At 45.6% G+C, this 25,882-nt stretch overlaps 2 protein-coding genes across 12 annotated transcripts in view; one reads left to right on the forward strand and one right to left on the reverse strand.

Moving 5' to 3' along the window:
• LOC137414956 (E3 ubiquitin/ISG15 ligase TRIM25-like) overlaps positions 1 to 25,882 on the forward strand; it is a 1,058,494-nt gene that overhangs the window by 554,808 nt on the left and 477,804 nt on the right. The gene's annotated exons all lie outside the window — the stretch shown is intronic.
• The window catches only part of LOC137417051 (E3 ubiquitin-protein ligase TRIM11-like), a 150,100-nt gene that overhangs the window by 28,595 nt on the left and 95,623 nt on the right, over positions 1 to 25,882 (reverse strand). For 6 of the 11 annotated variants that reach the window (XM_078770105.1, XM_078770109.1, XM_078770111.1 and 3 more), the window contains exon 4: positions 20,801 to 21,034. The exons of the other annotated variants lie outside the window; for them this stretch is intronic. In XM_078770105.1, coding sequence (XP_078626231.1) covers positions 20,801 to 21,034 — 234 coding nt within the window. The remainder of the gene's footprint in view (positions 1 to 20,800; positions 21,035 to 25,882) is intronic. 11 annotated transcript variants of the gene reach the window in all.

Consider the following 25,882-nt stretch of genomic DNA (forward strand, 5'->3'; position numbering starts at 1 on the left):
ATCACCAATAAACTCCAATACATTCAGAACTCCGCTGCCCGTCTACTCACCCATTCCCGGACCCGTGACCACATCACCCCCGTCCTTTACAAGCTTCACTGGCTCCCCATCCCCCAGAGAATCCAGTACAAAATCCTCCTCTTGACATACAAAGCCCTCCATAACCTGGCCCCAATCCTACCTGGCTGACCTCCTCTCCAGACACACTCCCACCCGCAACCTCCGCTCTGCTGGTACCAACCTCCTGACCCCCTCCATCCGGACCAAATTCAGATCCTGGGGGGACAGGGCCTTCTCCATCGCTGCTCCCACCCTGTGGAACTCACTACCTCACACCATCAGAGACTCCTCCTCACTCACCACATTCAAAACATCACTAAAGACCCACCTGTTCAACACTGCATTCAACATTCAACCCACAGCATTTAACCCCTGACTATCTCTTCTCCTTCTCCCTCCTTTTGCTTAAAATATTTCCCTATTGATTCTTGTCTTTTTGCAATTGTTGTTTGCATGTATTGTTATGCATTATGTTTTCCACTCTGTCAAAGCGCCTTTGGGCTTCTGGAAAAGCGCTATACAAAATAAATGAATTATTAGGTTTACTCTCCATAAATGGAGAGTAACCTATTATTACTGCTAGAGTTTTTCTTATTATTATTCTTCCACCCTATTTTGCACCTCCGAAAACTTCATAATTAAGTTTCTCAGCAACCGCTGGTCGGATTGACAGGAAATTTTCATCAAATGATCGGCTAGGCTCGTAGAATTTTTTAATGCTAATGATGACGTCATAGGTCACGTGGTATTGGCGCCATCTTGTAAAACACCTTCAACTTTGCCCCTCTGTATCTCCGAAACGGCTCAATGGAAAAATTTGAGGAATGGCTCATTCTAAAGAACTCTGCAATGGGAACAAAAAACCTGTGTATTGAGTATATCAAAAATGCTAACGTTAAGAGGTTAGAATTCGTCAAACACAATGTTTCTCCCCTGAAAATGAGATTTTTTTCCCAGATGCTTAGTTAAAAAAAACTCAGAATGCGAAAATTTTCGAAGTCATACGTCACATGGTTCGGCCGCCATTTTGTTTTCCGTGAAAAAACACAAAAAACCCTTTTTCTCCGCAACGTCTGAACGGATCGAGCCCAAACTTGGCATGCATATTCGCATACCCATGACGAACAAAAAAGTCAGTGAGCACGACGTCATCCGACACGTGGTTTCAGAGTTATGACGTTTTAAAATTTCAAACTAGAAATGGAATCACCTCCATAATTTGTGGAGATATCGAGTGCAAACTTTACACAAATGTTCCTCATGGGGGGATGTTTCAGCGTTACTTGAGACGTTTTGATAAGTCACATGGTTTGGCCGCAATAAATAATGGAAGTTTAAATTTTAAAAAGCTTGTAACTCTTGAACCACTGCATGGATCGACTTGAATTTTTAATGCAATGTGGCTCTCATCAAGCGAAACAAGTTTGCAAACTTTCAAGATGATTGGATGTACGGTCGCGAAGCTATAAGTCTTTATTGTTGAAAGAAGAAGAAACACACCATTCTGTCTTTCCAGAACGTGCTCACGATAACGCGATCTCCCGCGGTCATTTGAACTTCAAAAAAAATTATAATTGCAGATTTGTCAATAGATGAGGCATATTAACAAACGAATGAAACAGATTTGCTCAAATTCTGACTATTTTTAACTCGATCGTATTTCACTGAAAGTAATGAGGACTGAAGAAGAAGATGTCCATCCAGGACGTCATCATTATAACGCGATCTCCCGCGGTCATTTCAACCTCCAAAAAAATTATAATTGTAGATTTGTCAATAGATGAGGCATATTAACAAATGAATGAAACAGATTTGCTCAAATTCTGACTATTTTTAACTCGATCGTATTTCACTGAAAGTAATGAGGACTGAAGAAGAAGATTCACTTCCAGGACGCGCACGGTTAAGCCCTGCAAGAAAAAGTTTATTTTGTAAAAATCGAGCCACGCGTTCAAAATATATGACTGGTTATGTTCGCCAGCACGTCTCTGATCGAATCGGCTCGAGTTAAAACAAACACGTCCGTTGTCGGGTCCTTCTGAGACAAACATTGGGCCTAGAATGCTGGGACTGGTCTCGTTGGATAGGCCTGGTTCAGATCTAGAAACGCTGGAAGCTGCACCTCTCTGTGATAATCTTGTGGACCGCGAGAAGAGATCGTGCGACACCATCGCAACTGCTTCCAGCACTTCCGCATTTGACCATTTCATGAACACCATACGCCCCGCCCATCACAGCGCGTACGTAATACACGAACATACAGTGGCCCATTTGCGCATACGCAAACATCCATCCACATATTACGTAAGCGTGCACATGTGACCTTCCAATTCAGCGCTACCATTTGCGCATGCGCCAAAGTCTTTCAGAGCATCAAATCAACACCAGAACAGCGCATTTGCACATGCGCAAGAGAGAGATCCGACTGTGTCCCATCCACATATTACGTACGCGTCCACACGTGACCTTGCGCTCCAGGGCTACCATTTGCGCATGCGTGATTTTTTCAGCGTTTAAGTGCTTCGGCGCACCACCTGCGCATGCGCAGGGCTGACGGGATTGACGCATTAGAATGTTTGGTGCTGTGCGAGAAGGAAATGGCTGTCATGGTCGTAATTGGTCTTGAAATTTGCGCAATTAAATGCCCTACATGAGGACGTTTATTTCGTCAAAATCCATCCAGCCGATCTGAAGTTATATGAAGAAATGCATTTACGTCGTGACGTCATCACGCGATTTTCGAATGCAGACATCTTTTCGGAAATTAAATAAAGATGGAAATCGAAATGATTCATGTCCGCGATCTGCGCATGCGCGGTTTTCTCAGCCGCTTTTCAGTGGCATCACAGTGCAACCCATCTGTGCATGCGCCAGCTATTGAAAATTGGGTCGCCACGGCAAAATCCAAGATGGCCGCCACCATGTATGTCTGAACCTTGCAACCTGCATATCTTGAAAAATAAGCGAAGTAGCAACTTCTAATTTGGTGTGTGGGTGTATCTAGGCACAAGGAAGAACGCTGTCGAAAATTGGGTCGCCACGTCAAAATCCAAGATGGCCACCACCATATATATGTCTGACCTTGCAACCTGCATATCTTGAAAAATAAGCGTGTGTGTGTGTGCAGGGGGGATGTGTGTGTGTGTGTGGGGGTGGAGGGATGTGTGTGTGTGTGGGGGGGGAGGGATGTGTGTGTGTGTGGGGGGGGAGGGATGTGTGTGTGTGGGTGTGTGGGTGTGTGTGTGTGTTTGGAGGGGTGTGCGTGTGGGGGGAGGGGTGTGGGTGTGTGTGTGGGAGGGGGTAGGGGGGAATGTGTGTGTGTGTGTGTGTGTGTGTGTGTGTGTGTGTGTGTGTGTGTGTGTGTGTGTGTGTGTGTCGGGGTTGTATCCAAGGGGGTTGTGTCAAAGCATGTCCAATGAAAGTGGGGTTGTATCACAAGTGGGGTTGTATCAAAAGTGGGGTTGTATCAACAGTGGTGTTGCATCAAAAGTGGGTGCGAGTAAACCGGTCATCACTGCCAGCAGTTTTAACGTGGCAGTTCTAGTTATTATTATTATTATATATCAATTTAATTAGGTTTACTCTCCATGGAATGGAGAGAGTAACCTATTATTACTGCTAGAGTTTTTCTTATTATTATTCTTCCACCCTATTTTGCACCTCCGAAAACTTCATAATTAAGTTTCTCAGCAACCGCTGGTCGGATTGACAGGAAATTTTCAACAAATGATCGGCTAGGCTCGTAGCATTTTTTAATGCTAATGATGACGTCGTAGGTCACGTGGTATGGGCGCCATCTTGTAAAACACCTTCAACTTTGCCCCTCTGTATCTCCGAAACGGCTCAATGGAAAAATTTGAGGAATGGCTCATTCTAAAGAACTCTGCAATGGGAACAAAAAACATGTGTATTGAGTATATCAAAAATGCTAACGTTAAGAGGTTAGAATTCGTCAAACACAATTTTTCTCACCCGAAAATGAGATTTTTTTTCCCAGATGCTTAGTTAAAAAAAACTCAGAATGCGAAAATTTTCGAAGTCATAGGTCACATGGTTCGGCCGCCATCTTCTTTTCCATGAAAAAACACAAAAAACCCTTTTTCTCCGCAACGGCGAAACGGATCGAGCCCAAACTTGGCATGCATATTCGCATACCCATGGCGAACAAAAACGTCAACGAGCACGATGTCTTCCGACACGTGGTTTCAGAGTTATGACGTTTTAAAATTTCAAACTAGAAATGGAATCACCTCCATAATTTGTGGAGATATCGAGTGGAAACTTTACACAAATGTTCCTCATGGGGGGATGTTTCATCGTTACTTGAGACGTTTTGATAAGTCACATGGTTTGGCCGCAATAAATAATGGAAGTTTAAATTTTACAAAGCTTGTAACTCTTGAACCACTGCATGGATCGACTTGAATTTTTAATGGAATGCAGCTCTCATCAGGCGAAACAAGTGTGCAAAATTTCAAGATGATTGGATGTACGGTCGCGAAGCTATAAGTCTTTATTGTTGAAAGAAGAAGAAACAGACCATTTTGTCTTTCCAGAACGTGCTCACGATAACGCGATCTCCCGCGGTCATTTGAACCGCAAAAAAAATTATAATTGCAGATTTGTCAATAGGTGAGGCATATTAACAAACGAATGAAACAGATTTGCTCAAATTCTGACTATTTTTAACTCGATCGTATTTCACTGAAAGTAAGCCCATCAAGGTACGTACGTAATACACGAAAATACAGTGGCCCATTTGCGCATATGCAAACATCCATTCACATATTACGTAAGGTGCTGTGCGAGAAGGAAATGGCTGTCATGGTCGTAATTGGTCTTGAAATTTGCGCAAATAAATGCCCTACACGATGCCGTTTATTTCGTCACAATCCATCCAGCCGATCTGAAGTTATATGAAGAAATGCATTTACGTCGTGACGTCATCACGCGATTTTCGAATTCAGACGTCTTTTCGGAAATTAAATAAAGATAGAAATCGAAATGAATCATGTCCGCGATCTGCGCATGCGCGGTTTTCTCAGTCGCTTTTCAGTGGCATCGCAGTGCAACCCATCTGCGCATGCGCCAGCTATTGAAAATTGGGTCGCCACAGCAAAATCCAAGATGGCCGCCACCATGTATGTCTGAACCTTGCAACCTGCATATCTTGAAAAATAAGCGAAGTAGCAACTTCTAATTTGGTGTGTGGGTGTATCTAGGCACAAGGAATAACGCTATCGAAAATTGGGTCGCCACGTCAAAATCCAAGATGGCCGCCACCATATATATGTCTGACCTTGCAACCTGCATATCTTGAAAAATAAGCGAAGTAGCAACTTCTAATTTGGTGTGTGGGTGTATCTAGGCACAAGGAAGAACGCTATCGAAAATTGGGTCGCCATGTCAAAATCCAAGATGGCCGCCACCATATATATGTCTGACCTTGCAACCTGCATATCTTGAAAAATAAGCGTGTGTGTGTGTAGGGGGGATGTGTGTGTGTAGGGGGGATGTGTGTGTGTAGGGGGGATGTGTGTGTGTTGGGGTGGAGGGATGTGTGTGTGTGTGTGTGTGTGTGGGGGTGGAGGGATGTGTGTGTGTGTGTGTGGGGGGAGGGATGTGTGTGTGTGTGTGGAGGGGGGAGGGATGTGTGTGTGTGTGTGTGTGTGTGTGTGTTTGGAGGGGTATGTGTGTGTGGGGGGAGGGATGTGTGTGTGTGTGTGTGTGTGTTTGGAGGGGTGTGTGCGTGGGGGGAGGGGTGTGGGGGTGTTTGTGTGTGTGCATGTGTGTTAGGGTTGGGGGGGTGGGGGGATGTGTGTGTGTGTGTGTTGGGAGTGGGGTGGGGAGATGTGTGCGTGTGTTTGTGTGTGTGTGTGTGTGTGTGTGTGTGTGGATGTGTGGATGTGCGTGTGTGTGTATGTGTGTGTGGGTGTGAGGGGGCGGGTGGATATGTGTGTGTGTGGAGGGGTGTATGTGTGGAGGGGTGTTCGTGTGGGGGGAGGGGTGTGGGGGTGTTTGTGTGTGTGCATGTGTGTTAGGGTTGGGGGGGGTGGGGGGATGTGTGCATGTGTTTGTGTGTGTGTTAGGGGTGGGGGATATGTGTGTGTGTTTGTGTGTGTGTGTTGGGGGTGGGGGGGATGTGTGCATGTGTGTGTGTTAGGGGTAGGGGGATATATGTGTGTGTGTGTGTGTGTGTTGGGGTGGGGGTGGGAGGACGTGTGCATGTGTTTGTGTGTGTGTATGTGTGTGTATGTGGGTGGGGGGTAGGGGGAATGTGTGTGTGTGTGGGGATGTGTGTGTGTCGGGGGATGTGTGTGTGGGATGTGTCTTGGGGTTGGGGGTAGGGGGATGAGCGCTTGTCTGGATATGTGTGCGCGTGTGGGGGGAGGGGTGTGCGCGTGTTTGTGTGTGTGTGTGTGTGTGTGTGTGTGTGTATGTTGGGGGTGGGGTGTGTGTGTGTGTGGATATGTGTGTGTGTGTGTGTGTTGGGGGTGGGGTGTGTGTGTGTGTGTGTGTAGGGGGGATGTGTGTGTTTGTGGGGGTGGAGGGATGTGTGTGTGTAGGTGGGGGTAGGGGGGATGTGTGTGTGTGTGTGTGTGTGTGTGTGTGTGTGTGTGTGTGTGTGTGTGTGTGTGTAGGGGGGATGTGTGTGTGCAGGGGGGATGTGTGTGTGCACGTGGGGGGAGGGGTGTGCGCGTGTTTGTGTGTGGATATGTGTGTGTGTGTGCGTGTGTGTGGATATGTGTGTGTGTGTGTGTGTGTGTTGGGGATGGGGTGTGTGTGTGTGTGTAGGGGGGATGTGTGTGTGTGTGGGGGTGGAGGGATGTGTGTGTGTAGGTGGGGGGGGGGCTTGGTGTGTGTGTGTGTGTGTGTGTGTGTTGTGTGTGTGTGTGTGTGTAGGGGGGATGTGTGTGTGTGTGTGTGGGGGGAGGGATGTGTGTGTGTGTGTGTGTGTGGAGGGATGTGTGTGTGTGTGGGGGGGGAGGGATGTGTGGGTGGGTGTGTGTGTGTGTGTGTTTGGAGGGGTGTGCGTGTGGGGGGAGGGGTGTTGGTGTGTGTGTGGGAAGGGGTAGGGGGGATGTGTGTGTGTGTGTGTGTGTGTGTGTGTGTGTGTCGGGGTTGTATCCAAGGGGGTTGTGTCAAAGCATGTCCAATGAAAGTGGGGTTGTATCACAAGTGGGGTTGTATCAAAAGTGGGGTTGTATCAACAGTGGGGTTGCATCAAAAGTGGGTGCGAGTAAACCGGTCATCACTGCCAGCAGTTTTAAAGTGGCAGTTCTAGTTATATATAATCCTGTTCATTAATCGAATTGCTTCACTATGCCCCCAGTGGTGTTCATAACAGAGAATACGGATTTGTCCCCCCCCCCCCATTTGAGGAAGAACCTCTCGTGTTCAGGCCCTTGGTGCTCCTGTGGTTGGCAGTGAGTGTCCCAGAAGCATTGACAGAGAGTGGCAATCATATGTGTGGGAAAATTGCATGCACAGTCAAGGTCGCCCAGATAGTTCAGATAGCAGAGCACTGGTTCGGTTTTCCAGAATGACCTGGGTTTGATTCCTGGTCTGGGTATGTAATTTTCCCACATATATCAATTTAATGAATACACATATGCAAATACAATGCTCATATTACATATATACTCGAAATAGCTGCTAACGTGTGTATCGTTTGCTTAAATACTTGTATTAATGAATGCTTTATCGTGGATTGTCATTCATTGATGAATGATTTTAATCAAGTTCAATTGTACTTGTAAAGGCCACATATTTAAAAGCACATTTTACAAAGCCCAGTTTAAAACTGCACTTCTTCCATCCGACGTTTCCATGGTTTATGACCTGAAAGAATGCACGAGCTTTCGGTGCATCTTCCCTCCCTTTTACACAGCCAGCCACCTGGATCAACAGCTTCTGCCATAAAATTCATTCCACCACTTGAATCATTGTGCTCGGTTCTCTTCCCCACTCCAACCAATTAATTTCCCTGGCTTTCCAAACTCTATTTTCACAGTCTCTTTTTTATGAGCTCACTCCTTATCAGATCGGTGCCTTGGGCAAAAGCCCACAGCTGTTTCACATCAATGGCCCCCACCCATGACAAAATGTGCACATGAAGCCAGAGCCAAAGCACTCTGGCCAGAATAATCTTCATGCTGCCTCGCGTGTAGCTCTTCTCCATGCATACTTTTTTTTGATGCATCAACTCTATTAATAAATGTATTACTCGAACCGCAAAGCTAATTCTTCAACAATAATTGGCGTAGTCGGCAGGATCACAAACCCCAGAGGAGAGAAAGGAGACTGGAGGGCTCGGCTGGGTGATGGCAGACACGGACAGCCGGCTGGAATAAAGGTAAATGCCCTAACTGCAGGTCGTATTCCCGTCTCTGACCTACCGGGTAACGCGATCCGAAGTGTTCAGAGTTTAAAGATTTATAAGGCCAGAGAAAGCAATTTGAATCCTGTTGTCTTTGCGATGGTTTGGAAAAGGGGGTTCCCTGTCCCCAGTGAGGTTTAGAGGGCTGATGATTTGAATGTTAAGAGTGCCAGCTGGATTGCACAGAGTTAAAATCCAACTAGCTGGAGGTCTTGCATGCTTGTGATTCAAATGCTGTGAAGATGCAGATATCCAGGAGGTAAAGTCTCCAAAGAGAGACAAGGGGTGAAAATCCCCAATGTGCGCACAGTGTAATGCCTACACCAGAGGTATAGAGGATGGGTTGTATGGGATGAGAAGTCCCATTGGGTAAGAGTCCGGATGTTTGAAGTGTTAAATAAAGTAGTTTTGTAAATGTGGCGTAACAGACTGCATGTCTTAAATTGTAAAATTTAAGTATTGACAAATTGTTTTGTTTGAGTAATTGGCGTTTGCCCTGTTTTATCCTGGTGTTTGTGTTGTTTGGTGCAACAGCCTGTGTATTGCAATTGCGAAGCTTGGGAAGGGGCAATAAGCATGGAAACTCGGCCCAGGTTGAGCCCCCCAATGGGAGAATTTGCGCCAGATACATGTATGAAAATTACGGGTCGGAGTCCGTAAGTGATGTTCGGAAATGGTGTAAGTGGACAGAGGGTGAGACAAAGTTGAATTTTCCAGAAGATGGTACTTTTGATAGAGAGAAACTGGAAAATCTAAGGAATTGAAAATTAGAGGGCAGAATCAGAAAACTGCAATGGAAGTAAATTGGGAAGCATTTATGATGAGGCTTGAGGAAAGTATGAAAATTAATGAAAAAATCAAAGTTAGGCCGAGAAAAATATATTTCCGGTCTCTGTTCAGTGCGTGCATCGATTGTGACCCTGCACGTCAACAATTTTTTTTTTCTTTAATTTCCAACAGTTCCTACAACAGCGCATGCCTGTTGTTGCCGGGCCAGCACGATATCTCGGGAAATACGGGTCCGTGAGGGTCCCCATTGGTATCGACGTTCGCGCACGGTTCTCCCCTACAAAACTACGTTTAGTTTGTCCAAATCCAACTAGCCATTCCAAAGATATGAGTAGTGCTGTGTGCCGTGCCGTCATGAATCAAATCGGCTGGCTATTGTCATTTATTGAAACTAAGACGTTCTTTGTCGGGTTCGTGTGAAGCAAGCGGAAGGCCTAGAGAGCTGAGGATGGTCTCGTTAGTTAGGCCTGGATCCTATCTCGTTTGTCATGAAGTTGTAAGTGTCTGTGATAATCTGCTGGACTGGGAGAAGAGATCGTGGGAGACCATCGGCCTGTTAGACCACTTGCGCATGCGCAGTAGTGTTGACGCGCTCGACGCATTGGAATGTTTGACGGTACGGTGAGGCGATCTAGAGAACGAAATGGCAGTCTATAATATGCTTGAATAACTTAATGATTTTCAGAATAAATACATTTTAAAATAACTTAAGCTTCTGTTCATTATTTACAAAAAGGCCTACAAGTCCCATTGGCTGTCTTTAATTTCTCTCTGGACGGCGCCACGGCAGATGAGGAGGACCGCAAGGCATGAGGACACAAAAAACAACACCTTTATATGTGCAATCCATGCTTTGCAAAAAAAGAAGAAAAAAAAAAACCCATCGCCGCATCAATTCTGGAACTTTGGTCTGACCAGAGACCAGCAATATAATTTTTTCAGCCTTATCTAGCTCAAGACGTAATCTCGATAAGGCACAAGGTTTGCTCAATGAAGTTACGACTCGAATGCCGCTGGAAATCGGGAAAGACAAGAAAGTGCAAAGAGCCGTAAAGGCAGAGCTAATTGTTGAAGAGGAAAATGAAGATGACGACTGGCAGCTGCCGCCGCCACCACCACCACCTTATGCCCCAGTGATGCTAAGTGCACCGTCATCATGGGGAGCATCGGGTATGGCTGCGGCAGAATCTCTGTATGGAGGATTATCGAGCCAATTAAGAGATGAGTTGGGGCAGGCTTCAACAAGTACCACTACGACAGAGAGACCAACTGAAAGTCATGCAACACCGAGGCGGATAGCCACTAAAAGTATCACTCATGTCAAAGAAATGAGTCCCAAGAGTTCAAGTGTCATAATTAATGTAGACAATGATCATGAGAATGATGGGAATGTACTGCAAATGCCGCAAGAGAATTCCCGGGACAAAATGATGGACAAGTACACGTGTACCGACCCTGGTCAGCGACCGATTTAAGTGTCATTGTGAGGTCCATCCCCAGAGTCGGGATGATCCTCATAAATTTCACAAATATATATATAATTTTTGGTGAATAAACATTGTTTTGCATTCCAAATTTTTGTCAAACAAATTGTCAAAAATAATAATTGTCAATAATGTGTCAATAATAAACCAGCATACGTAGATATGAATGTCCTGTTCGATATATGATTGTGGCTGAAGGGCTATTACTCCAATTTAAACAAAGCCAATTGGCCATACCCTGAATATGGATCAAAAGCATAAGATAGGAAAATATCGGCCTGCTAAAACAAGCACTGGAAATTGTGCCCACTGGAATCGATTGGGGCAAAATTCAGGCATGCAAAGAGAAACTTGACGAAGATTCGACGGACTATTTAGAACGATTGCGGATGGCGTTTAGGAAACATTCAGGAATGAAAGGCGATGCAGGCGAAAAATGCCTCTTCCACGTTTTCATAAATGGGCTAAATGCAAAATTACAGTCCGATGTAAAGAAAACATGCTTGGAGTGGGAAACAAAAGATACAGTGGCCCTTTTGCCAAATGTCGCCCATTGCTTTCGCTAAATGGATCAAAAAGGAGCAGACACTGCCACAAGATTGATGCAAAGCATTGAAGCTTCTAATAAGTTAATGCAGTTGCAAGTAAGTGCAATGCAAAAGGAAGGAGATAGAGGGTATCGCAAGCAATAGAGAGGTATGCGAGGTAATCGTGGCCAAGGATCTAACACCATATGTGGGCAGGAACACATGCCACGGGTACGGCCAAGTTGGACATTGAGCCAAGCAGTGCCCAAACAAAGGTATGCCTATACCACGGCCAATACAAAACCCAAATTTTAACCCATGGCCCCAAAATCAGGCTGCGTGGACTATGCAAAACCCCTTCACACCACAACAACAATAGGTGTGCCTGGGCCAAACATCAGCATTACGGTTACCAACTTCTAAACCTTCCGAAGAACCGACCCTTACTATGAAGGTATCAGGACAAGAAATCCCCTTCCTAATAGATACAAGCGCCCCACGCTCGACAATTATGCAGAGTGACTTCCCAATGTTCTGCTGTCACAAGCACGTATAAATGCAATTGGGTTATAAGGAATACCAATATCAACTCATGTAACAAAAAATTACATGTGGAATGAGGACCATTGTCAGGACAGCATGCATTCCTGCTAGCAGCAGATACTCTGGGCAACTTATTGGGCAGAGATTTGCTCTGCAGATTAAATTGCACAGTAAAATGTTCTCCTAATGGGGCTTATTTAGAAATGCCCAAGTCATCATGTGACACTGTATTTAATTTTCTGCAGACAACCACTGAAACCGTTGTGTATTGGTGGACTTTGGATAACGACGCACAGCAGCTGAGTTGCTTTTTACAATAACTCAATTTCCCACTGCCCTTGTAATGATCTTACACCTCCCAATCCCCAGGAGTACCTCTGGCAGCAACTTCCCCTCTGCCCCAAACTCTTGTTTGTCTGTGTGTTGTACCCTTCTCCAAACAGTGACAACTCCATCTTCAACTCTCTCTCAAACAACAAGGACCAACATTTCCCACTCATCCCAACTCTCTCTACTCTCCATATGTGGCAAATTTCAATTGTCACCATGCAAATTGGCTGGGTGTTGGACTTAGGGTGGAGCAAAAATATCATTTAAAATTATTTTATAAGCTAGTATATGGGAAATGTGCCAAATGACCATAGAAACAATCCTGCAAAATTGTAATTATTTCTGACCACTCCTTCATCGCCCTCAATCTGATTGAAATTTTGGCATATTACCGCATTTTGACATGTATCGCATTTCGTGATACATGCTTTGATCCGCCATTGACCACGAGGTGACTTGGAGAAGAAGGGGGGCGGGGCACCAGAACAGGGTGTGGCCCACCCCCGCGTCATCAAAGGCGTGGCCACAAAACCCTCAGCCAGCCAACCAGGGATGAGGAGCGTCACCGACGGGGGTGGTTTGGTGAGCTGCGTAGTGATACGCACCCCGTTTATATTAGCACTGGCTGGGACTATTTATGCCAGATGAGACGATTTGCTGCACTTGGGCGATTGCTGCACTACTGCCACCCCCCTTCAATTCGTGTGAGTGAGTTCGTGTTGTTTGTGCTGTCTGTCTGTCTGGGGAACCCTAAGTTAAGCCTGTAATAAGTTGTTTTTGTTTGTTTTCAGAACGATGGCGGTCACAAGAGATCAAGTTACATGCGTGATATTTGGAGCTCCACGAAACATCCAAACTAACGTTCTCCCAACGTACGCTGATGTCATGAAAGGATACCTTCAATCTCGGCAACAGCTTAGGACGGAGAATGGCAAATACCCTTCATTTGGTGACATATCTCACAAACTGTGCTATGAAATTCAAGAGGTATGGGAAACGGCCTCTCTTCCAACGGCATCGCACGCGCAAGCGATTGAAAAACTCAGATCTTTCCATGACAAGTACAATTCAATCCTAAAAGTCTACAAGGGAAGAAAGGATCAAGCCACCTACAAACAACGACTCGCAGACTTTCTCGACAAATCTAACAATCTGTTTGATCTTAGCAAATGTAAATGTTCTGACATGGTGTCCAACTGTAACTGCTTGAAAGAACATAAAGTGCCGCAAAAAGAGCGAGAGTTCCTTCAAGACCAGAGAGGACCGAGGAACATGGTAATTGGCGGAATAGATCAAGAAGAGACATCAAGATTGAAGAGGAAAGCGGAAAGAGAAGAGACCAATCTCAAACGAATGAAAACTCACGACGAAGATGCAAAAAGTCAGATTGCTTCTACGTATGACGAAAGCGAAGAAGACTACGCGGATAGCGCGACTGACGATGAGTATATTTCTGAATCAGTTAATCTCCAGAGCACACCAAAACCAGTTCGACAACAGCAACAAATGACGATCTCACTACCTTCGCTCGCTAAAGCCTGCGACCGAACTGGCGTCTCTGACAGATCAGCTACATCAGTTCTACACGATCTCGGCGTAGTTTCACCAAAAGACCGTTCTAAAATAATTGATCGCAGCAAGATCCGCAGAGAACGTAGCAAAACTCGAGAAGAACTTCAAAGTGATGTCTGCACCATCATAGAGGGACTATACTTTGATGGCAGGAAGGATAACACCATGACTCAGGTTCACGGCACTGACAACAAGAATCACCGAACAACAGTCAAAGAAGAACACATCAGCATCATCGAAGAACCCGGTTCATCGTACTTCAGCCACACAACTCCATCATCAGGATCCAGCAAAAGCATTGCAGACTGCAGAGTCTTTAGTCGCTCGTCTGAAGGAACGGAATGTGGAGACAGAGGACATCAATGTAGTCGGGTGTGACTGCACTAACGTGAATACGGGACATACAGGAGGTGTTATACGACAACTGGAAGAAACCTTCAATCGTCCACTGCAGTGGCTGGTATGTCTTCTTCATGCCAATGAACTTCCGCTGTGGCATCTGTTCGAGGAACTCGATGGCACAACTACAGGCCCGCGTGGATTCTCAGGACCCATCGGAAAACGTCTATCAACGTGTAATGAACAGCCTGTAACATTGTTTACGCCAGTGAAACCGAGTCAGGCATTGCCAAATGAGGACCCGAGAGACTGGAGTACAGACCAGCAATATCTCTTGGAAATGTGCAATGGCATTAGCGAAGGTGAATGCAGCGTCGATCTGGCCCTACGAAACCTTGGATGCCTAAATCACTCTCGGTGGCTTCCAACAGCTAATAGAATACTCCGACTGTACGTCAGCGTCAAGACACCACCCGAGAAGTTGAAAACCATGGTGACATACATCATTCGAGTGTATGCTCCAATGTGGTTTTCCATCAAAGTCCACTCGTCATGCAAAGATGGAGCCAGGCACATCCACCAGATGATCGTCAAGTCATGATACCTTAGCGCTAAACACAAGAAGATCGTTGACCCTGTTATGCACCGCAACGCGTACTTTGCACATCCGGAAAATATTGTTACAGAACCCAACGTCGGCCTATGGTTCCCCTTTGAGGGGGAATTAGTCCCCTCGCTTGTCACTGACCGACGTGGTCCCTGAAGCTGCACCGCGGCCTCCGGAAAGGCCGGTGAGCAGCTTCGTTCGCGACCGCGGATAAGATGGTAATTTGCCGAGCGGATGGCAGCCGCGGCCCGAACCGTTAACAAAGACTAACCCGATCCTGAAACGTTGGCCAAAATCGTGCCACAGGTGTCCAATGAGGGAAAAGACAACAACGACGGATGTAGAGGAAAGAAAACAAGAGGTAGGAAATATGAATATGATTTATTATTACTATTTACACCATTCAAAGAAACCAAGGAGAAGGAAGGATAATAAAATAAAGGCAGAAAGAGGGACGGACCAGAACGACACAGTGAAACTTAGCTTACCTATTCAGTCTTACTTAAACCCAGGACAGAACAAACAAAGACGGACTCACACGAATGGGGAATGAAGGCAGGAACGATTCGGTGGAAGGAGAGGAAGGTCCAACGGGAACCGGAGCTGGAGCTTGATCCCGCACGGGATGTCGGGCGGGACCTCGACGGCCACCGATGCCACCGCAATCTGGCTCCCGCGTCGCAGCGGGTCGAAACTGCGTGGTCTCCAAGCTGGTGGTGGTGGACTCTCTGGGGACTCAACGGGATCGTGGGGACTCAACGTGGGGATCCCTTACTCATCTGCCGTCCCTGGCGCAACTCTCTGGTTCGCTCTCCGTGCTGCCGTGGGGACGTCGTGTGCTTTCCCAGGACTCATCTGCTGTGGGGCCTTCCTTGGTCAGCCGCTCCAACTGGACTCTCCGCTCCTCCTCAACTGGACTGGACTCGACTGGGCTCCGGTGGACTGCCAACTCTCTCACGCATCTGCCGTCTCTTGCGCAACTCTTTCTTGGAACTTCTCTCGCGTGGGGAGCGTCCCGCTGCGGGTTATATAGGCCCCGCCCTTCAACTTTTGCGAACCTCCCCGATCGCTCTCTCTCCGCCCGCTCAAGCCAAACCCCTTTTGCTGGGTTGGTCGAGCGGGGCCGACTCACTCCTCCCCTCTCTGACGAGGTGGAGACACGCCTTTCTTCTCCGAGCCGGAGCACATGGCAACGGCGGCGAATGCAGTTGGCAGTAGAGGCTTTGGGAATGGGAATGAAAGGGGATCTACCTTATTTCACTTGGTGCAATGGAGAATGTCAACTAGTGGGAACAGAGCCTTAACCTACACAGAATAAGGAAATAACTGTCAACAAAGAGGAAATCTATGATTGGCTAACGTGATTGTATATGACCTAACTACGGGACGCACTTTGACCTTTATACACAACTGGAGGAAGGAGGGTGATATTTTACAATGGACAACACAATAAAAAAAACACAATTCTCATATCCACAACAATATACTCCTGGCCATGATAACTGACCATCGACCTCAAATACGAGAATGGGGCTTGCGGCGAGTGATGAAAGCCAGAGCAACAGACAGACAGCCTACTGGACAGATAGGACGGTTCAAGGTCCCCGCTAAACTCAACTTTGACGCAGTGGAGTACTTCGACCTAATTGACTGGGGAGCGTGCGCCATCTCGGAGCCTCCCGTGATCCGAGGCATGTCAGACCCTGAGCTGAAGGAACTTATCACGATGGATGTCACCCCAACTGTCCTCTTCCCTAAATTCTCTTGCCACACACAGGCTGTGGAAAGGACTGTGAAACTCGTGACCGAGGCCGCTCAAGCTGTGTGTGGCAAGAAAAGGCGAGACGGCTTCATCCGTGCCCGTGTCGCCTCGCGACAGATGATGCCATCGTTTGAATCTAAGTGCGACTTCACACACTTCACATTGTAACTGTGTGACTAACATTCTGAGACAAACTATAATAGACCTATGATTTGAATGCATCTATGAGCTGTTTTACTATGTTGCATAGTATAGTAAAATAAAACGTTACTGAGGGAGATCAAAATATTGTTCAGTTTTAATACAATTTTAACACAGTGCTCTATAGATGTAATGGCACCTTTTGGCATATCTAGCTAGTTAAAATTCCCCCAAAAAATTTTTTTGGCTATTTTCACTCCACCCAGTGTTGGTACCTCTCTCATCAGCCATGGCAATTCAGGAAAGGACTTCTGGACTCCATGGGACTGATTCGATCTGCGAACTTTCCCATCCAGATTTGTCCCAATGGCAAATTCTCCCTTCTGGATGAGGTAGTTGTTGTTTTGTATGCAGCTTGTGGCTACTTGGCTGCATCATTTTCTGTGGGTGCAGCTGTCCTGCTGATGCAATGCCCGTTGCAATGCCCCGTTACCAATAAGCTGGTATGCATTTTGTCGACCTCACAAGGATGGCAGGCCGAGTCAAACCACCTGGTGTCAATTTGACGTTAATGCAGAGGCTCAAACTCAACACCTTAAGATCTTAAGCCAGCCCCCTCAACCATTAAGCCAACACCAGGCTTTATGGACGAGGTGATAGATTTGGTTCTGGACTTTCTGGACAACACCAGACTAAGTGATGACAAAATTGCTGCAAATTTATCCTGCTCTTCCTCTGCTCTAATTCGTTCATCTGTCCATATGCCTGTGAGAGTGAACATCTCTCTGGAAATATTCAGAGAGCTGCTTCAGCGCCGGCGAATATGGCAGTTCACTCAGGCAGATTGACCAGGGACTGCAAGCAGCCGTCTATCTCTCTTTAGCACTGGTATCCTAAATCTACTGCCCCTGATGGTATCCTGTATCCCCAGCACATTGGATTAAGGGTCAAACAGGGGCCAAACAGGGGCCACTCACCAATGGTGAGTGAGAGTGGAGTGGTGTAATTCTCACCCAGTGACGTTGGTATGCGACTTTCTATTAAGTGGGGTGCAGGCGAAGATGCTCTCTCTGCCTGCTGACATTTATCCCAGGAGGACCAGGGGGAGCACGATGCAGCTGTGAGCCCGAGTGCTGGTGAGGCAGATTCAGCAGAGACCACGCCTGCCAACACCACGCCTCTATGCCGGGTGGCGTTCCTTCCCCCCTGCCGAAGGGAACAACTGTGGACTTGAAAACAAGTCGGTTTGCCCAGAAGTTATTTTTTTTCTTGTGAATGTCCCTCGTCTATCTCTTGTATCAGGCCCAGATAAGGCTTCGGCTACTTGAGGAATGACAATTTGTTCCTTCAATTGTGGGCGTATACTGGGTGGTTGTGCAAGGGGAATTATTGTTGGCCTACATATTTTTCATGCTTTGCTACCTTTTATTTCCTCTCCATGGCATTTGCAATAAGCAATATGAACTAGATTTGGGCTCTGGGTGAATTGTGGTTGTCCTGGTGGCTTCATCTGTTAGTTTTATACAACCTGTTAAAGGTCAATTGGTCACGGTCTCCGACCCGCCAGACGATCACATTACGTGGTGTGACTTTGGTTGCTCAGCCAAGGATTAAGGTGCACAGTGGGGTAAAAAATAAAAAAATAAAAACTGTTGTTTTTCATGTCAAAGTGTTATTTGAAGTATATATTTTCAGAATAAAACTGTTTTGATTGGTACTTATTTCCAAATAAATAAGTTGAAATAACTTGAAAACTAATCATCCAAATTGAATGAAATTTGGCATTAATAATCATCTTAACATGTTGGATGAATTAATGATGGCTTTTTAAGATACCCCGACCACAAATTGAGTTGTGAAAAAAATCCTTGTATTTTTCTTTAAAAACAAAGAAAATATTTTGTGTAATTATCATTACAATTTACTGAAAAGCCATCACTGGTCTCTTTGGATATACCCATACTAACTACCCAAAGGGGTAAATAACAGATTGACTGAGGCAGTTAGCAGTAGTTCCAATTTCAATTATGTCAACCAAAAAAACATTTTTGTATGTGTCTATAAAATTAAAGCTCACATGTTTATTTGTATCCGAAATTCACTTATGTCTGTATTTTTGGATTCCTCATACTCTAAGCTTTCTAGCAGTATGTGGTTTGTGGGGGGTAGGTTCACTGGAAAGACTGATAATTTCAATTTATTGATGGCACGTGAAACGTGCTATTTTACCCCACCTTGCACCTTAAGATCAGTCATGTGATCGCTCATCAGCATGTCCCTCACTCACTTTGGGGAATCAATCTGTATGGTAACAAGGTCAAAGGTCATCAAATGCAAATGGGACAGGGAGTATTTGAGGCAGATGACGGTTGCTGTCGTTTTGACACTAACCAGATTCGAACCAGGCAACCAGTGCAGACTGGTGGGGGGGGGGGGGGGTGAGGGGAGGGGGGGCTGTAACAATATTATGTTTTAGGAATCACCAAATACTGGACAATTTATAAATGGAATTGTCATACGTGTGTGTGTGTGTGTGTGTGTGTGTGTCTGCAAGTGTGTGTGTGTGTGTGTGTGTGTGTGTGTGTCTGCAAGTGTGTGTGTGTGTGTGTGTGTGTCTGCAAGTGTGTGTGTGTGTGTGTGTGTGTGTCTGCAAGTGTGTGTGTGTATCTGTGTCTGCAAGTGTGTGTGTGTGTCTGTGTCTGCAAGTGTGTGTGTGTGTGTGTTTGTGTGTGTGTGTGTGTGTGTGTCTGCAAGTGTGTGTGTGTGTGCGTGTGTGTGTGTCTGCAAGTGTGTGTGTGTGTGTGTGTGTCTGTCTGCATGTGTGTGTGTGTGTGTGTGTGTGTGTGTGTGTGTGTGTGTCTGTGTCTGCAAGTGTGTGTGTGTGTGTGTGTGTGTCTGCAAGTGTGTGTGTGTGTGTGTGTCTGTCTGCATGTGTGTGTGTGTGTGTGTGTGTCTGTGTGTGTGTGTGTCTGCAAGTGTGTGTCTGTAAGTGTGTGTGTGTGTGTGTGTCTGCAAGTGTGTGTGTCTGTGTCTGCAAGTGTGTGTGTGTGTGTGTGTGTGTGTGTGTGTGTGTGTGTGTGTGTGTGTGTGTGTGTGTGTGTGTGTATGTGTCTGCTAGTATGTGTGTGTGTGTGTGTGTGTGTGTGTGTCTGTGTCTGCAAGTGTGTGTGTGTGTGTGTGTGTGTGTGTCTGTGTCTGTGTCTGTGTCTGTGTCTGCAAGTGTGTGTGTGTGTATGTGTGTGTGTGTGTGTGTGTCTGTGTCTGCAAGTGTGTGTGTGTGTGTGCGTGTGTGTGTCTGTGTCTGCAAGTGTGTGTGTGTGTGTGTGTGTGTGTGTGTCTGTGTCTACATGTGTGTGTGTGTGTGTGTGTGTGTGTGTGTGTGTGTGTCTGCAAGTGTGTGTGTGTGAGTGTGTGTGTCTGTGTCTGCAAGTGTGTGTGTGTGTGTGTCTGCAAGTGTGTGTGTCTGTGTCTGCAAGTGTGTGTGTCTGTGTCTGCAAGTGTGTGTGTGTTTGTGTGTGTGTGTCTGTGTCTGCAAGTGTGTGTGTGTGTCTGTGTCTGCAAGTGTGTGTGTGTGTGTCTGTCTGCAAGTGTGTGTGTGTCTGTGTCTGTGTCTGCAAGTGTGTGTGTGTGTGTGTCTGTGTCTGCAAGTGTGTGTGTGTGTGTCTGCAAGTGTGTGTGTGTGTGTGTGTGTGTGTGTGCGTGTGTGTGTGTGTGTGTGTGTGTCTGCAAGTGTGTGTGTGTGTGTGTGTGTGTGTGTGTGTGTGTGTGTCTGTGTCTGTGTCTGCAAGTGTGTGTGTGTGTGTGTGTGTGTGTCTGCAAGTGTGTGTCTGTGTCTGCAAGTGTGTGTGTGTGTCTGTGTCTGCAAGTGTGTGTATGTCTGTGTCTGCAAGTGTGTGTGTGTGTCTGTGTCTGCAAGTGTGTGTGTGTGTCTGTGTCTGCAAGTGTGTGTGTGTGTCTGTGTCTGCAAGTGTGTGTGTGTCTGTGTCTGCAAGTGTGTGTGTGTCTGTGTCTGCAAGTGTGTGTGTGTCTGTGTCTGCAAGTGTGTGTGTGTCTGTGTCTGCAAGTGTGTGTGTGTCTGTGTCTGCAAGTGTGTGTGTGTCTGTGTCTGCAAGTGTGTGTGTGTCTGTGTCTGCAAGTGTGTGTCTGTGTCTGTGTCTGTGTCAAATTCAAACCAAAGCCTCAATATCCTATTCTGAAATAATAATGTCGCTCTGAAGTGAAACTCTTAAACTTTGTCTTCCATGCGATGTTCAGAATCAGCCTCACCTCCAGAAATGAAACTGCCTCCAGCTCCTTGAGTGATGCTTTGAGGGTGGATTCTTCTTCACAGAGAGAATCCATCTCCTGTTGCAGGTTCGCCCTCTGGTGTTCAAGGTGAGAAAGCTTCACACTCTGTCTCTCACTGAGCCACCTCTTCATGTGATTTACCTTTTCATCCACAGCTCGATACATCTCTCTTCTCTCCCCCTCCAGCCTTTCCTCCTTCTCTCTGCCCGACACCTGGAGAAAATCATTTACGAAGGTTTGTTAAAGTTTCACTGAAAATTATAGAGGTTAAAATTACAACAAAGGGACTTTAGGATCCGTTGTAAAGGAAACAAGACCGAAAGTCTAACAGCGGCGTAGCCGGGCTTGTTTGATACTTTCGTTGAAGAGGATCGTATGACCTGGGTGGAGATACCAGTCAGCAAATAATGCAAGTATTAAATTATTTTGAAGTACTCGAATCTCTCAGTTGTCTGTCACCATGGAAGTGAAGAGATTGCATTGAGACACTGACCGGTTTATTATATATGGTGGTGAGTTCATCAACACTATCAAAGTGACCTAAGCACCATCCCGACACACACCAGTGTGTGCGTTACGGAATGAGGTGTTTTACGGGGGCCGGAGAGCAAATCCTGCCACCAACCTCCTTGAGAGGACCCAGTGAGTTGGTATTCATTTTACCGACATCGGAAGGATGACAGGCTGAGTCAACCTCACCTGATGTGAATTAAATAGCTGACCAGGATTCAAACTCAGGACACGAGGATCCCAAGCCCTGCACACTAACCGCTAGCCTACACGAGGCAGGGTGGTTGGAGGCAGTCATAAGAAATGCTTCAATGTTTGGAGCCCTGAATCAAAGGTTTAATTAGTAATGATCTGGGGGGCATGCACTCCCCTCCCCCCCCCCCCCCCCATCATGTATAATCACCCTGTTCTCATAATTTCAGTTCCGCCCAATCATCAAGTGTGATAATTTGCCCCAACCAGGTATATGACGTAATATATGAACGTTCCCTGAAGGGTGTTGAAGGAAACATAACGAGCAAAGCCAAATGGCATTACTTACATTCCACCTTTCAGAAGCGTAATTATCGGCTATAAAACTCACCCGATATGTGGGATAAATATGTGAGGGACATACATACATACACACACACACACATACGGAGACAAACGCTGTAAACACAGGAACCAAACATCACCGCCAAAAAAATAGTTTGTTTAATCGCGAATTTGCCAGGCCTAAAAGCCTCTTTGCGAGTTTGAAGAAGAGGAAGAAGCGCTAATGTTGGGATTGTTCACACAGCAGTTTAAACGGAAACATTTATTATTCTACAACAGTAGAAACCTTAGAACAGGGGGTTCTTAACCTGTGGTCCATGGACCCCTTTGGGGTCCGTGGATGGGCTTCGGGGGGTCCGTGAATCAGGCGCATAAAAATTATTTAAAATTTTTTTCGCTAGTTTTTTATTAAAAGTTTTATTTTTTGTCCATGTGCAGGATGTTGTGTACTTATTCTTGCTTACATCGGCATGCACTGGCATCAAAGACTCTGCCAACAATCCTGAAAGAAGTCTTGTCGACTGCCGTGAAAGTCGTAAACTTCATCAGAGCCAGGGCTCCGAATCATCGCGTTTTCAAGGGGTTTTGTCACGAAATGGGAGCAGAATACGAAGTTCTTCTCGACCACACAGAAGTTCGCTGGCTTTCCAGAGGACAAATCCTGAAGCGCTTGATGGAACTTAGGGCAGAAGTTTCACTTTTTTGAGAGAAAAGGAAAGTCCACTATCGGAACAGTTTCACAGGGAGGAGTTAATTCACGGCTTGGCTTATTTGGCGGATATTTTTGGCCATATGAATGTGGTAAGTCTTTCGATTCAAGGCCCTGCAATCACCATTATGGATGCTGCTGAAAACCTTCAAGATCTTTTGGCCAAGCTGCCACTGTGGAAGAGGAGATTGGAGGCAGACAACGATGCAAACTTTCCAATGCTGGAGGAAGTGCTTCTGCAGGATGGAGTCGAGAGAGACAAAGCCCTGTCAATTTCTCTGCAGGCAGAAATGTGGATTCGTAATCCTTTCCTTGCTGATATAAACTGTATTAATGATGCAGACCTTGCCAAAGATGACCTCATTGACCAGAGGACAAAGGAAATGTTACGACATGAGTTCAAGTCGAAGAGTCTTGGAGAATTTTGGTGTTCCTCGACACAAGCCGACCCTCGTCTGGCAAAGCGAGCTCTGGGAGCTCCGATTCCGTTTGCAACCACATCTCTTTGCGAGTCAGGATTTTCAGCACTTGTTACCATCAAAACGAAAAGTAGAAATCGATTGGATGTCAAACATGACATGCGTGTTGCCTTGTCAAAGACCACTCCCCAATTTCATCTTCTTATTGAAGCCGAACAACAACAGCCCTCTCACTGAAATGTGCTTTTGAGCAGAATTAAAGTTAATTTTTTGTTTAATTTGCACAACTTGGATATATTGCATTTTATTCAGGGAATGGTCATTGATTTTTGCATTAAAAAAGTGAGATATATTCTTGTAAAGATTGTTTTTTTATTCTGATTATGACGGTATGTGAAGGAAAGAATTTTCCGATGCAATACAATTTATTCAATGTATGCAAAATTTTGTGTTTATGTGCATTATTCTGGGGAGAGGCTTTCGCAGATTCTCAAAAAGGTAAAGAACCACTGCTTTAGAAGGACACAGAACGAGCATACAAAATCATACAGACTTGGCATTTAATATGGAATATTTTTTTTTCTTGACTTGGGTTTACTTTCTGAACTCAGTATATCAATCTGGTGAGTTTATTTTACCCTTCGGTGATGTCTTTCTTGAAAGAACCATATCGCTGATTGTCTTTCGCAGCAAGAAGTCAATAACAGGATTATATCACAGGTGGCATGACAAAAATGTAAGGACAGGTACATTTGACGATTGGCTTCACAATCTGGTATATAAGGGTTGTTGCGTTCTGTATTAGTGGAAAACAACTGCTGCACATCTACAAATATTATTGCCGCTTCCTCTGGAGATGGTCCGTCAACTTGACGATGCTGTTTGTCATGGAGTGGTGACTTCACGAAATTCTGGCATGAAACAGCATGCTATTGCTCGGCAGTATGGCATCACTCAAGGTCAGGTGTCAAAGATCCTGAAACGAAATGCTCAGAGGGGTGTCCCTACTCCAATACCGAGGCCAGGACGTCCATGCAGAACCACAAGGAGAGATGATCGCCAGCTGCACCGGTTAGTCTGCAATGGCCGTACCAAGTCAGCTAATCGGCTTAGGGTTGAGTGGCAGCAACTGACAAATGTGCCTGGATCCAGAAGGCTAGTCAACCAACGACTGGTTCAAGCAGGCTATCGTGCCAGGCGTCCCCTGAGAAAGCCACGCCTGACCAGACAACACAGCCAGCGCCGATTGCAGTGGGCCAGAGAGCACCGTCAATGGCAGCCAGGACACTGGAATCACGTGACCTTCAGTGACGAGTCTAGATTTCTGATCTATCGTCAAGATGGCCGCGTCCAAGTGCGCAGACAAGTGCATGAAGCCCACAACGAAGATTGTCTCGTGCCAAGAGTCCAAGCTGGAGGTGGTGGGGTGACCGTTTGGGCTGCTTTTCATGCAGGGGACAAAACTGACCTGGTTGTTCTGAATGGAAACCTAAACCAGTTCAAGTACAGGGTCATTCTGGAAGAAACATTGCTTCCATTTGCTCGTGCAGCCTTTCTAGGAAACTTTGTCTTCCAAGATGACAATGCATGGCCTCATCGTGCTCGCATGATCCAACACTTTCTTGCTGACCGTGGTGTAGAGCATATGGAGTGGCCTGCCATGTCCCCGGATATGAATCCGATAGAGAACTTGTGGGCAGAATTAACGCGTCAAATCGACAACTTGGACCAGCAGGCTACCTCTGTGTGTGAATTGCAGCAGACTATTGTCATTGCATGGCAAGCGATTCCTGTCCAAACCTTGGCAAATCTCGTGAACAGCATGCCTCAACGTGTACGTGCTCTCATGAATGCTCGTGGGGGTTACACGAAGTACTGAACTGTAATTTTACTGTCCGTAATCCCAGTCATAATTTAGCTTTTGTTTTTGTTGAAAGATTTTTTGGCTAATGTGCAAAATAAAGAGATCCTTCTGGAAAACGTACAGAAGTTTAACACAGTACTGTCCGTGAATTGAGTTCGATATTAGTTTACATCACTTTCAAGGATCAATTTATTTGCTTCGAAATGTCAAATGTGGTTTTTGTTTCTTTTAAAGGTCACATTAACAAAACCTAGAATAATTTCAACATAATTCCAATGAACTTTTTGTTCTAAGACATCTTGAAAAGTAAGTTCACCCCCCAAAAAAAATATTCCATATTAAATGCCAAGTCTGTATATACAGCAGTGATATTTTGCAAAAGCAACAAGAAAGAGCAATCAGAGATTGCAAACACTCACCAGGATGTTTTCAGTGGTTTCTAAGGCTTTTGTTTAAAATCAAATATGGCGGCCGAACGTGACCGATTACGTCATTCTTTTTGCTCCACAAATTTATTCCTAGATTATGCTCAATAAATTTCATCTTGATCGGATGAAGTTTTGTTCATGTCGAATTATGACGTCATAATGGAGGCAGCTATGACATCATTAACATAATTTACTCCCCATGGAGAGTTCTTTACAATGAGCCATGTCTCAATTTTTTCTATTCAGTGCTGTCGGAGATAGAGGTGCATATATTTTCGGTTTTTCCAAGATGGCGGCCGAACCACGTGACCTATGACGTTATAATTATCATTAAAAATTATACAGGTGGAGTTGCACCAATGTTGAAAATTTCCTCTCAATTGGACCAACCGTTGCAGAAAAAAATATTTATTCTGTGCAGACAAACAAACAAATAAACATATGTCACCCACAGGGTGAACCGTATCTTGCCAAAATGTGAACATGAGTGACTTGCTTCAGGTCACACTGAGGTGAACAGAACTGCTATCCACTAGAAGCGACTCTTTGAGGAATGTCTGCCCACGAGATATTCCGATGATATAATCGTTCTAG

The sequence above is a fragment of the Myxine glutinosa genome, chromosome 1 (genome assembly GCF_964187855.1).
Source record: "Myxine glutinosa chromosome 1, kmMyxGlut1.1, whole genome shotgun sequence".
NCBI lineage: Eukaryota > Metazoa > Chordata > Myxini > Myxiniformes > Myxinidae > Myxine > Myxine glutinosa.